Source organism: Dromiciops gliroides, chromosome 3 (genome assembly GCF_019393635.1).
Source record: "Dromiciops gliroides isolate mDroGli1 chromosome 3, mDroGli1.pri, whole genome shotgun sequence".
Lineage (NCBI taxonomy): Eukaryota > Metazoa > Chordata > Mammalia > Microbiotheria > Microbiotheriidae > Dromiciops > Dromiciops gliroides.
The window spans coordinates 69,423,369-69,436,375 of NC_057863.1; the positions used below are offsets into that span (position 1 = coordinate 69,423,369).

Below are 13,007 nucleotides of genomic sequence, written 5' to 3' on the forward strand. Positions count from 1 at the left end.
TCCACTTTTATCCAACCAACCATAGCTGTACTTTAGTTCACAGCTCTCCATTTTATAAGATCCTGTAAGATCTTCAGCTTTTAAGGGTACCATGAGACTGTCAAATGCTTTGCTAAAATCTAGGAAAACAACACCTACAGCATTCCCGTGATCCACCAATCTAGGAACCAGTGAAAAAAAGTAATGAAGTCTTCTCTAACCTTTTCTTTTTTTTTTTTTTTAAATTAATTAATTAATTTTGTTGGTGAGGCAGTTGGGGTTAAGTGACTTGCCCAGGGTCACACAGCTAGTAAGTGTTAAGTGTCTGAGGCTGGATTTGAACTCAGGTCCTTCTGAATCCAGGGCTGGTGCTCCATCCACTGTGCCACCTAGCTGCCCTTAATATGTTTTTTTTTTAATTTATTTATTTAACCTTTTCTTAATGAGACCATTCTTGATCACAGTGAGGACCAATTCCTTTTCTTTTCTTTTTTTTTTGGTGAGGCAATGAGGGTTAACTGACTTGCCCAGGGTCACACAGCTAATAAGTGTCTAGTGTCTGAGGTTGGACCAATTCTTTTCTAGATGGTCAATCACCATTCCTTTAATAATGTTCTCTCGAATTTTGCCAGGAACCAAATTCCAGCTCACTCAAATATAAGAATCCAGGACATTTTCCCCTTCTCCAATCCTGGAATACTTCTCTACTTTGCAAGATTTTTCAGAGATTACTGGCAAATGGCTCCAAAATCCTATCTGCCAGTCTTCTTAGTAATCGAAGGATGCAGGTCATATGGGGCAGGTCACTCAACTCAAGGATGGTTCAGTGCTCTCCTTCTATCATCCTACCTAAAAGGATATATGTGGGCTCATCTGAGCTATCAAAGCCATCGGAAAGAATACAACACGGTACAAATTTATTTTGGGAGGGACAAAAAGTTGGTTTTGCCACTTGCTAACTGAATGAGCTTGGGTAAGTCTCTTCACCTCCCAGAGCCTTGGTTTACTCATTTGTAAAATGAGGATGATGGGGGTAGCTAGGTGGTGCAGTGGATAAAGCACTAGCCCTGGATTCAGGAGTATCTGAGTTCAAATCCAGCCTCAGACACTTGACACTTACTAGCTGTGTGACCCTGGGCAAGTCACTTAACCCCTATTGCCCCACCAAAAAATTAAAAAAAAAATGAGGATGACAAGGAGAATGTCTTAACTCCCTCACAAATACAAATATTCCTAATACTCCCTACTTTGCATTAAATGTACACATCATATCCCCTTCAGCAGACTATAAGCTACTGTGTCTGTAGGGACTGTATTATTATTATTATTATTGTTATTGTTATTATTTGCGGGGCAATGAGGGTTAAATGACTTGCCCAGGGTCACACAGCTAGTAAATGTCAAGTGTCTGAGTCGGATTTGAACTCAGGTCCTCCTGAATCCAAGGCCAGTGCTCTAGCCACTGTGCCACCTAGCTGTTCCTGACTGTATTATTTTCATTCTTGTACGTTCAGTGCCTGGCAAAAGGGAAGTGCTTAATGGCTTAATGAGTATTTGTTGAATTAAATTTTTATTTTTTGGTGAGGCAATTGGGGTTAAGTGACTTGCCCAGGGTCACACAGCTAGTAAGTGTCAATGTTCTGAGGCCAGATTTGAACTCAGGTACTCCTGACTCCAGGACTGGTGCTCTGTCCACTGCGCCACCTAGCTGCCCCCTTGTTGAATTAAATTAATTGCATGAGGTCACCCAGATCTTAGTAACTAGCCAAGCCATGATTTGAACCCAAATCTCTTAATGCCAAGTGTAGTGTGCATTCCAGGGTGATAAGGAGATTGGTACTTCTGGATATAGTCAGAGGAGAGAGGTAAACTTGTAAATCTTTTTTTCATTGGAGAGCTGGTCTGGGACTGAACTTGAGGGCTAGTGACCTGACTCTGTCACTGACCATATGCATGATCACTTTCTCTTTCTGGCATCCTCTGTGAAAGAGAGATAAAAGTTACCCTACCTCCCCCACTGGAAAATTGTTATGGAAGTGCTCTGAATACTAGAAAGAGCTGAAAAGGTGAGTTATTACAAAGGCTTTGATCATTTCGCTGATTCCCTGGGGTTGCTCCGTTCCTCCTGCCTCACCGTGCTCCTGTATTCCAGGCGCTGCTGCTGAACCCACTGCATTTTCTTCTCTCGCGCCATGTTTTCTGGTTCCACCAGACCAGCAAAGCTCAGATTCTCCTCCGCATATTCATGACCTGGGCCATTCAGGGGAGAAATAAGGATGGATGTCACCAGATAAGAAAAAGGTGCCAACCCTCCCCTCCCCTCAGAAGCAACAGTTGTGGGGTGGGGGTGGGGAGGATCAAGGTGAGAACAATGGGCACAGAGCCACAGTTTCTCTAAAGCAGCTCTTAAGATCCAGTTTCAATCAATAGAGAACCCAGTCTTCAATATGCACTACATGGGGGCAGACAGGTGGCACAGTAGATAGAGCACCAGCCCTGGATTCAGGAGGACCTGAGTTCAAATCCGACCTCAGACACTTGACACTTACTACCTGTGTGACCATGGGCAAGTCACTTAGCCCTCATTGCCCCTTGAAAAACAACAACAAATAAAATGCACTACCGGCCATCAAAAATTATACCTCACACCCTGACTTCCCTCTGGCCAATCAGAGACTGTGGCTATTAGGCAGCCATTACCCCACTCTGAGTCACACCTTGAGCTGGGTTCCTGCCAATCAGAAGCCAGTTCTGAGTGCTCCTCCCTCCCATCACAACCAAGTTGGGCAATCCCTCCTGGATATATTCCAGAAGTATGTCTGAGGTTCTCCCTGCTGTTGTTATTGGTGCTAGTCAGCTAGGTGAGAGGTGTTAGGATTGTTATGGGTCCATAGCACCCCAGAAGTTCTCTGGGGCACATCAAAGAACCTTCTCCTTGAGAAACTAAACCGGAGGACAGACATGCCTAGAGAGATAAGTGGAACCAGATCAGACTGATCCAGCTCACCCTTCATTCTAGTCTCCCTCAACCCTGGGGCAATAAGATTAGGTGTGGCTGCTTCCTTTGTGTCCAGAGGAGATGGTTTGAGAGATCTGCAGCCAACCCTCACCCATTTCCCCCAGCCACCACCAGTGGGGGATGGTCCTCCCTCACTAAGGGAACTTTCCACAGTCAGATGATCACCCCCATCAGTCCTTTATAAATGTACCTGCCAGTCTCCTGCTCGAGGAGATTGGTACCTCAGCGCCACTCTCTCTGTGCCATGCCTTTCTCCCTATGAGAAGTCCAAAGACTTCTTTCATGGTTTCTCTCCCCTTCCCCTTCCTCTAAATAAATTACTATCATATTCTAACTGCTTTTGTGTGCAAGAGGGTATAATTCTTTAAAGAGGAATTCCTAAGGACCCCAAACCCCTACCCCATTTCCCCCATGACAGGATGCTGGGCCTGGAGGAAGATGATCCCAATTGCTTAGGAAGGGGTGAGTCAGGGGAGAGCAATGATTTAAAAAAAAACCATTCAGGCAGCAGAGTCAGCTGACAAACCCAGGCTACAAAGATCTCTTTTAGAGTATGGGGAGGGGGTGATCTTGTGTTCTAGGGTTATCTGTTTTTCCTCTCTGGACCTCGATGTCCCCGTTCATATCCAATATCTGAGATAGACACTTTTTCTCTCTTTCTTTCTTTTTTTTTTTTTTTTTGCGGGGCAAAGGGGGTTAAGTGACTTGCCCAGGGTCACACAGCTAGTACGTGTCAAGTGTCTGAGGCCAGATTTGAACTCAGGGCCAGTGCTTTATCCACTTTTTCTAACTAAGGGGACAGTTTTCCTTGCCCTCCGATTGGGAGGTGGAGGATGGAGAAGGAAGTGCAGTGGTAAAGAGAAGGTGGAAGCAATGATTCCCTTACCAGGCCAAAGCAAGGTATCATCTCCTAGGCCCATGATGAGGTCCAGCGAGTGCAACATAGTTGCAGGTGATCCTTCAAATATTCTGCCTAGGGGAAAGAGGAGAATGAAATGAGATGGACACTGAGGGTATGGAGGAAGCTAAACTGGAGGGTTTAGTCACACCATTTTTCTGGTTCTTGTCTTCTACCTGGCCCTTTGTTTTTTCCCAGTCTCCTCCCCCCCATACAACTCCCTTCCTCTAGGGAGTTGGGGAGCCCAGACCTTTGGAATTTTCCTGCCTCCTCTGTGTCTTGATTTTCTTTACTGGATACTAGGGGAACCCGATTGAATGTTGATGCTACATTACATGTTGGACTCGTATTCTTTTCCCATTAATTGGACAGGGACATCCTTTGGCTAACCTGATATGCCCTTGGGAACCTTCGCCCTTCACTTTGGTTTTCTGGCCTTGTACCTTCCTTGTACCTTCTGTGCCTCCCTTCCCCTTTATTTTCCAGGAGTCTCCCTCCCTTCGCCAGTGTTCCATCCCTCACCCACCCATCCACCTGAGGGTGGGACTCACCACAGCCAGAGAGGAAGAGCACATCTCCTGAAAAAAGGCAGGAGGGGCCCTTGTAGGGTTCTCCATCCAGCACATAGATCATGTGGCCCCGCGTATGACCTGGGGTGGCCAGAGCTTGGAACTGAAGCCTCCCCACACTCACCATATCCTGATGACAGAGAGGACTAGAGAAGGGAGAAGAGAGAAGGAAACACATTAGGATGCACTTTAACCTTCTGCCCTCTCATTGCAGCTTGACAATTGGGCAAAAGTAGACCCTGGAGAGGGGTTCCTAGATTAAAGACAGATGATCTCATCCAGCCTTTCAAAGCCTCTGACTCAGAGCCTTAAACTCTTGTTCCAGAAGTCCTGGGAAAGAGACTGATGAGAGGGGAAAAGGAATAGTACTTATCCCTAGGGCACAGAAGTAGTTTGGGTGTGTTGGGACCTGCCTACCAAGGGCTCAGTTGGCAGAAAGACTGTGTAGGGGGCAGGGGGAGAAGGCAGGGAAAGAGTATCAGACAACATTCCTCTTCGACTACAGGGCTACAGAAACCTAACTGGGTGGGAAAAGCAGGAGGCAGGGGTAACGGGAAAGAGGAAAAATAGAAGAGTGGACTGTGGCTGAGGGGTGGGGAGAGGGGGAAACTACAGTTCTGTAAAGTCTCGACTTAAGAGAAATTCTTGGAAGAAAGGGAGTTGCAGAGCTACCTTGAGGGGTGGGGGTGGAGGGTTACTTACTGAGTGAGGTGAGCAATCCCATCCTGAGGGTTTCCGTAGACCCGGCATCCTCTATTATGTCGTCTCAATTCCCTGTTGCCCCCACTGTGGTCCCTAGAGTGCATAGTACAAGGCAATGACAGAGAAATCATAATGTATGGAATGCATTTTACAATGCTCCAAGCATTTCCATAGGTATTATCTCATTTGATCCTTGAAAACAGTTTTTGAGTCAGGAAAAGGGCATGCATTTTAGAAAGATTCAAGATTTAAGAAAGAAAAACAACTCAAACTCATAAGAATCTTTTTTCTTTTGGTCTAGACTTATGAACCTGTGATATTATCAGCATGGAACATACCTCTCTGCAATAAAAATCAGGACTTAACTGTAGTTTTATAGCCTTCAAACAGGAGTTCTTGACCTAGGACCTATAAACTTGTTTTTGATATTAATGTTTTGATAACTATATTTCTACATGAATTGGTATCCTTTGTGATCTTATATAATCTTATCCTTTGTATAAGCTTATATATTTTATTTTATTTTATTATTTTTTTAAGTGAAGCAATTGGGGTTATGTGACTTGCCCAAGGTTACACAGCTAATAAGTGTTAAGTGTCTGAGGCCGGATTTGAATTCAAGTCCTCCTGACTCCAGGGCAGGTGCTCTATCCACTGTGCCACCTAGCTGCCCCATAGCTTATACATTTTATTTTTTTTTAGAGAGAGAGACTCATTATGTTTTTTTTTAATTTTCTTCATGGTTATTAGTAGGATTGACTTGAAACAGAAGTGTGAGCAGGAAATATTTATCTTTGGAGTTTTCTTTCTTTTTTTTTAATTAATAAAATATTTTATTTTTTTTCCCATTACATGTAAAGATAGTTCTCAACTTTTGTTTATACAAAGCTTTCCAATTTCAGATTTTTCTCCCTCCCTCCCCTCTCCCCTAGACAGCAGGTAATCTGATATAGGTTAGCTTATACATTTTAAAAACTAAGAAGGGGTCTATAGGTTTCACTGCCAAAGGGGTCCATCACACACACACACACACACACACACACACAGCTCAAGAAGTACTGCATTTGAGAATTGCCTAGGGCTCAGGTGACTTGCCCAGGGTAACACAGCTAATATGCATCTGAGGCCAGACTTGAACCCAGGTCTTCCTGACTCCAAAGTCAGTACTCCATCTACTATCCACATGCTGCCATCCACATGCTGCCTCTCCACAAGGAGAATTTATTAGTTAGAATTTATTGATATCAAAGGGCAAGGATATTTGCCAGTCTCAGTTATAGCTGCTTGGATACTGTTTGTGTTGGTTTAGAATCATGCCACAGCCCAAATAAATTCCAACTAGGATTGGGCCAGCTCAGCTGGGACTGCCCACTGAACTGAGTGGCTCCTAACCATTGGGACAGACTGTTTTATGTTCAGCAATAAGCTATTAGAACTAATGACTGTACAAACACATCACAGGGCCCTCTGAATACACCAACCAGGCCCAGGGGCTAAAAGGTCCCTACCACTCTGTCTAGAGAGGCCAGAAAGTGCCCTGAAGTTTCAGCACTCAGAGATTCAAGGGGATCTCAACCCTAGCTGGTGAAGGTCAGCACAGGAATCCAGTGGATCCAGAGAGAGGCCACGAAGGGCCAATCCACACATCCAAAAATGCAACAGGGGATGGAGCCTGGCCCTGGCATGAGGTTCCAATTCAGGAATTAAAGCTAGAAAAATGAGTAGTAAATAAAAGCTTGGTCTCCTGACTCTCACTCCACGGGACTTTGCATTGCTCCAGGCTGCCTTATGGGAGGAAGGCATACTCATCTTATCCTATATCTTCTCTGTCTATCCCTGTGACCTCCCTTTCCCTTGTCTAGCTACATGAGGCACCTAAGTGGTGGAGTGGAAAGAGAGCTTGATTTAAAGTCAGGAAGGCCTGAGTTTGAATATTTGTCTCAGACAATTATTAGCTGTGTAACCTTGGGCAAGTCACAACCTCACACCATCCCATTTTCCTTATTTGTAAGATGGGGATAAGCATAGCACCAATCTCCCAGAACTGTTTTGAGGATCAGATAAGATAATATTTTGCGATGTACTTTGTAAACCTTAAAGCACTATGTGAGTACTTCTTTGTTATTGTTCTTATTCATTAGTATCATTTTCTTGTATCATCTGAAGCATGATGCAAAGACAAATCATCCCATGCCTGTTCCATCTCAGGCTGATTTCTTTCTCTGTCCCACTGTTATTTCCAGCTTTTGGGGGCCAGTTTTGTGTGGGTGGTTCACCATTAGCGTTTCACTCTGGATCCTACAGTTGTGCCTGAAGTGTACAACTGAGGACAAGGCTTGGCTGGGAGGGAAAGCGGAACAGCTGAAAGGAAGGCATTCAGGGCTCCCTCCCCAACCTTTGGAAATGCACTTTTTGTGTCAGGGCCCTTACCAGTGTTTGTGGGTACAGAGAATGGCAACCAAGGAGACCCCTTCCTTTTCAATGCAGGCCTAAGGGAAAGAAGCAGAGATAGAGAAGTGAGGAAGAGAAAAAAAAAGACAAGGAGAATCAAAGGAAGAGAGCTAAGCAGAGGTGCCAAGACAGGGGACATCCAACCCCTCAACATTATGTGTACGTTGGGGGTAAGGGAGGGGAGAGGTCTTGGAGCAGTTATGTTCCAGACCCATCCCTTATCCTCCTTATTGTCTCATCTCCTCTCCTTGTCCTGTCCCTGCCCAGAACTACTTGCTCACCAACAGCTGAAAAGGAGCCTTAGATCACCAAGAGATAAGAACAGATGTTCTTTTTTTTTTTTTTTTTTTTGGTGAGGCCATGAGGGTTGAAGTGACTTGCCCAGGGTCACACAGCTAGTAAGTGTCAAGTGTCTGAGGCCAGATTTGAACTCGGGTCCTCCTGAATCCAGGGCCGGCGCTTTATCCACTGTGCCGCCTAGCTGCCCCCAACAGATAATGTTCTTAAAGATCCTTTGCAGTCGATAGAAAAGGATGTGTAATAGGTGTGGTTGATGAGGGAAGGGAAGGGGTAGGTAAGGTTAGACCTTAGTATCAAAGGCAATGGGTAGAGTCCAGATGCTCCAATTACCCATCTTCAACCTGCCAATCCCGCCACCCCCCCACCCCCCACCCCTTTTCCTGCACTGAATATTTTTTCCCCCGCTGATGGCATCTAAAGATGTGAGTGTGCATATGAATAAGCAGCTAAACTAAAATACTGGACAAATTCAATAGGGACCCATGCACCTGGCCCCATACCCTACTACTTTCTCACCTGTACAGCCCTTGGATCTGAAGGGTCTACAGCCACAGCTAGCTTGGACTGTGTGTCAATGATGAGGTAGCTATAGTTGTCAAGAAGGACTGGAATGGGTACCACCTTCACTCCTGGAGGGGTAAAAAGGCAGTGCTGAGACTCAGAAGAAGGGCTGGGACACAATAGGGAAAGGTGGAAATATTCCCCTCCCCACTGGAGGGGAAGTTTTTGATTTTGTTTGTGTTTGTGTTTTGTTTTTTGTTTTCAGGGTTATGGGGGTTAAGTGACTTGCCCAGGGTCACACAGCTAGTAAGTGTCAAGTGTCTGAGGCCAGATTTGAACTCAGGTCCTCCTGAATCCAGGGCTGGTGTGCCACTTAGCTGCCCCCCCCCCCCACCCAGGGGAAATTTGGAAAGAGTATAGGATGGAAGCTCCCTCCATTCAGGGAGAATGTACATAGTAGGGACTTAAGTACTTTAAAATGGAATTTAAGTACTTTAATCAAATGGAATAGAATTTATACACAGAGGGATGGCAGGGATGGGGGGTCAGGGGGAAGAGATCAGGATCAATCCCAAGGTTGGATCTGGCTTACCATTGAAGACTCGGGGCTGAACAGCTGAGTGACCTTCTGGATAGCGATGTCGTGCCCTCTGAAGCTGTTTTCGGTACAGGAGGTAACCCAGCCAGGTGCGAGCATACAGGTTATACCTGAAGAATCGGGAAAAAGAAACTACTTTCTCTTCTTCCTCACTGCTTCCCAATACCAACTCTTTGTTCTAGTCTCTTTCCTATCCTGTCCCACGTGGACAATCCCTTCCTCCCCCAGCCTCTTTTTACCAACATAATTCCTTCCAACTGTACCTTCTTAGCCCTTCCCATTCCATTCTGAGGCCTTTATGTGGTGTGGCATTTTATTTTATTTTTATTTTATTTTTTAAGTGAGGCAATTGGGGTTAAGTGACTTGCCCAGGGTCACACAGCTAGTAAGTGTTAAGTGTCTGAGGCTGGATTGGAACTCAGGTACTCCTGACTCCAGGGCAGGTGCTCTATCCACTGTGCCACCTAGCTGCCCCATGGTGTGACATTTTAAATATTTTTTCCCATTTTATATTTTAATAAACTTGAAAAACACCAATAAATAAACATTGCCATGTCTACAGAACAGAGTAGGATTGCACGTGAAACTATGGGGTTCTATTATATATTTTTAAAATATATATTGAATTTAACACAGTTCTGATGTTATATTATTGAATATAACCCAGTTCTCTGATTGTCATCCATTCTGATCTTCCGTCTTTTTTTTTTTTTTTTTTGGTGAGGCAATTGGGGTTAAGTGACTTGCACAGGATTACACAGCAAGTAAGTGTTAAGTGTCTGAGGCCAGACTTGAACTCAGGTCCTCCTGACTCCAGGGCCGGTGCTCTATCCACTGTCTTCTTTTCTGATATTTTTAAAAATGTTGCATTGATGCTACATCTTCTCTTTTTTCTCCTTCACTTTTTCCTCCTCCTCTTCCTCTTCTTCTTCCTGCTCCTCCTTCATAAATTTGGCAGCATTATCACTACCCTCCTTTTCCCCAACCCCTGATTGGCTCAGGGGTCTAAGATGAGGGCCATCGATGTAGGTTCCTTGTCCCTTGAATAGAAAAGCCTTCAAAGCAATCAGAAGCTCCTTCTTGAGGCTTCACACCAGCAAACCAGTAGCATGACCAACACCAAGAGCTCAACTGAATCAGCACTGTATTTCTCTCTCTCTCTCTCTCTGTGGAGCAATGAGGGCTAAGTGACTTCCCCAGGGTCACAGAGCTAGTAAGTGTCAAGTGTCTGAGGCCAAATTTGAACTCAGGTCCTCCTGAATCCAGGGTGGGTGCTTTATCCACAACATTGTATTCTCAAAGAACATCCTTTTCCTGCACTGCATATTTTTTCCCCTGCTGTGGCCAAAGTGAACCTTATTTTGTTAGATGAAGCATCTTATGATGCTTGTGAGCATCTCTTTTGTTCCAATCTCAGGCCTGAGGTACCAGCCTAACCTGAGACAGGTCTGGCCTTTTACTCAAGTCTTTTTATTTTTATTTTATTTTTTTATGAATCCATCCTTTTCATCCTTTCCTACTGCATAATAATATTCATTACAGTCATATGCCATGGCTTGTTTTGACATTCCCCAACCAATAGGCACTCATTTTGTTTCAAGCTTTTTGATACAACAAAAAGTCCTTTTTTCAATATTTCTGCACATATAGTTCCTTTCCCTCTCTCCTTGACCTCTTTGGGGAGGTCCTGCTATTTGTACTTCTGCAAATCTCATGTATGAAGCCTTCATTGAGCCGCAGAATCTCAAAGGTCCTTTCCAACTCTGGCATTCTAAAGTTCTCTCTTTCATTTTCAAATTTGGGTCATTTATTATTGTCACAGATGAAAGATCCTTGAGGGAAAAGCCTGAGTTTTATCCTTTCCCCCCACCATAACTGGCATGGGCCCTCATAAATAATTGGTGGCCAACAATCATTCATTAAATGACTGTGTCTAGTACTGGGCTCCACTGACAAAAGGTGAAAGGCCACAGGGAACATGAGTCCGAGGGAACAGGTGAACTATATGGAGAGTAGAGTTATAAGGGAAGAAGAAAGGAGTAAAGAGCATTTCATCTGGAAAGGCAAAGAAAAGGCTAAACAGGAGGGAGGTGCTATTATTATCTCTATTTTGCAGATGAGGAAAATGAGATAGACAGAACTTAAGTGACTTGCTGGGGAATCACACAGCCTAGCAAGTGTCTGAGGCTGGACTTGAACTCAGTTCTTCCTGAGTCCAAGCCAAGCACTCCATCTACTGTGCTACATGTACCTCTCTGGAAAAGCTGGGAAAGAAGAGAACATGATGAGTTCATGGAAATGGGACAGAGACACTCAAAGTATGGAAAAGCTAAGTACAGAGTTGTTTATTATGTAATACAGGAAGCTACTCTGCTCCTTCCTTCCTTCCTCTCTCTCCATACGCTCCTCTTATAGATGAAATCATAGTACATCAGGGCCAAAGGGATCTCATGCCTTCCCTTGGTTCTCTGTTTCACCATCTCATACCCCTTTAGTTATAAAGTTCTTCTTTAAAGAGTCTACGTGTGCAAAAAATATTTATAGCAACACTTTCTTGTAGAGTCAAGAATTGTACACAAAGGGGGTCCCCATCAATTGGGGAATGACTGAACAAATTAAGGTATATGAATACGATGGAATATTATTATTATGTAAGAAATGAAGAAAAAGATAGTTTCAGAGAAACCTTGGGAAACTTCTAAGAATTGATAGAGAGTAAAGTTAGAAGAATGAGGAGAACTATTGTTTTTTCCTCTTGGAGGCAATCTGGGTTAAATGACTTAGTAAGTGATTAAGGCTAGATTTGAACTCAGGTCCTCCTGCCTCCAGGGACCGTGCTGTATCCCCCTGTGCCACCTAGATGCCCCTTGGAGAACAATTTTCACTATAACATTAACACTATAAAAATGAATGACTTAAGAATGGGATCAATTCAATGATCAACCACGATTCTATAAGACTGATGATGAAGCATGCTACCTATCTTTTTTTGACAAGGAGCCAAAGGACTCAAGATGCAGAGTAAGACACATTTTTAGACATGGGTAATATGGGAATTTGTTTTGCTTAACTATGCTTATTTGTTTTCCCGAGTTTTTTTCTTTTCTTCTTTCTTTCTTTCTTTCTTTCTTTCTTTCTTTCTTTCTTTCTTTCTTTCTTTCTTTCTTCCTTCCTTCCTTCCTTCCTTCCTTCCTTCCTTCCTTCCTTCCTTCCTTCCTTCCTTCCTTCCTTCCTTCCTTCCTTCCTTCCTTCCTTCCTCAGGAGGAAAGAGTGAGAAAAAAAGTAAATGCTTAATAATTGAAAAAAAATTTAATTCTAAACAACAAACGAAGACATTCTACCTTGTTCTTAACCGCCTCACTTCCTCCTGTCATTTCACAGAATCGCAGTTTTAGAGCTACAAGGGATCTTCAACATTCAATCTATTTACTTGACAGATGATGAAGGTCAGGCCCAGAGACTGATTTATCGAAGGTCATACATGCAGTAACTGGCAAAGCTTGGATCTGACCCCAGGTTCTTTGATTCTAGTATATAACATTGCCCTTTGGTGCATTCCTTTTTTTGTCCCATCTTCCCTATGTGGAGATGAATTATAACTAACTCCCGTATAATATACTATAATACTAGTACAATAACTAAACTCTGTACAATAAATCACACCCCATCTGGCCTTTGATTTGCTTTCCCTGACTCAGTCATTTAATATTCCTTCCCCCATTTCCTTACTGCTCTATTATCTTTATATTTCAGTTCTTTCCTGAAACATCTGTTCATCTGATCCAAACTCTTAGCTTTTTAGATGAGAAAACTGACTGGTGGCAGAGGCTGGATGGAACTCAGGTGTCCTAACTCCTGGTCCACTGTTCTTTGCATTATTCCTCTCAACCCAAGTGTGAGCAATCTGGGTGGTTAACTAAGCAGGTCAGAGACTCTGGTAGTTGGAGAAGACTTTGCATTCTCCCTTATTCTCTCCCCAGGAAACTTCCC

The 13,007-nt window shown here is 43.8% G+C and overlaps 1 protein-coding gene across 1 annotated transcript in view; it reads right to left on the reverse strand.

Moving 5' to 3' along the window:
• LOC122750850 (probable hydrolase PNKD) overlaps window positions 1–13,007 on the reverse strand; it is a 29,414-nt gene that overhangs the window by 3,834 nt on the left and 12,573 nt on the right. Inside the window, exons 2-8 of the mRNA XM_043997686.1 lie at window positions 9,012–9,127; window positions 8,435–8,547; window positions 7,598–7,656; window positions 5,168–5,260; window positions 4,448–4,611; window positions 3,885–3,971; window positions 2,114–2,229 (exon numbers count right to left, since the gene is read on the reverse strand). Coding sequence (XP_043853621.1) covers window positions 2,114–2,229; window positions 3,885–3,971; window positions 4,448–4,611; window positions 5,168–5,260; window positions 7,598–7,656; window positions 8,435–8,547; window positions 9,012–9,127 — 748 coding nt within the window. The remainder of the gene's footprint in view (window positions 1–2,113; window positions 2,230–3,884; window positions 3,972–4,447; window positions 4,612–5,167; window positions 5,261–7,597; window positions 7,657–8,434; window positions 8,548–9,011; window positions 9,128–13,007) is intronic.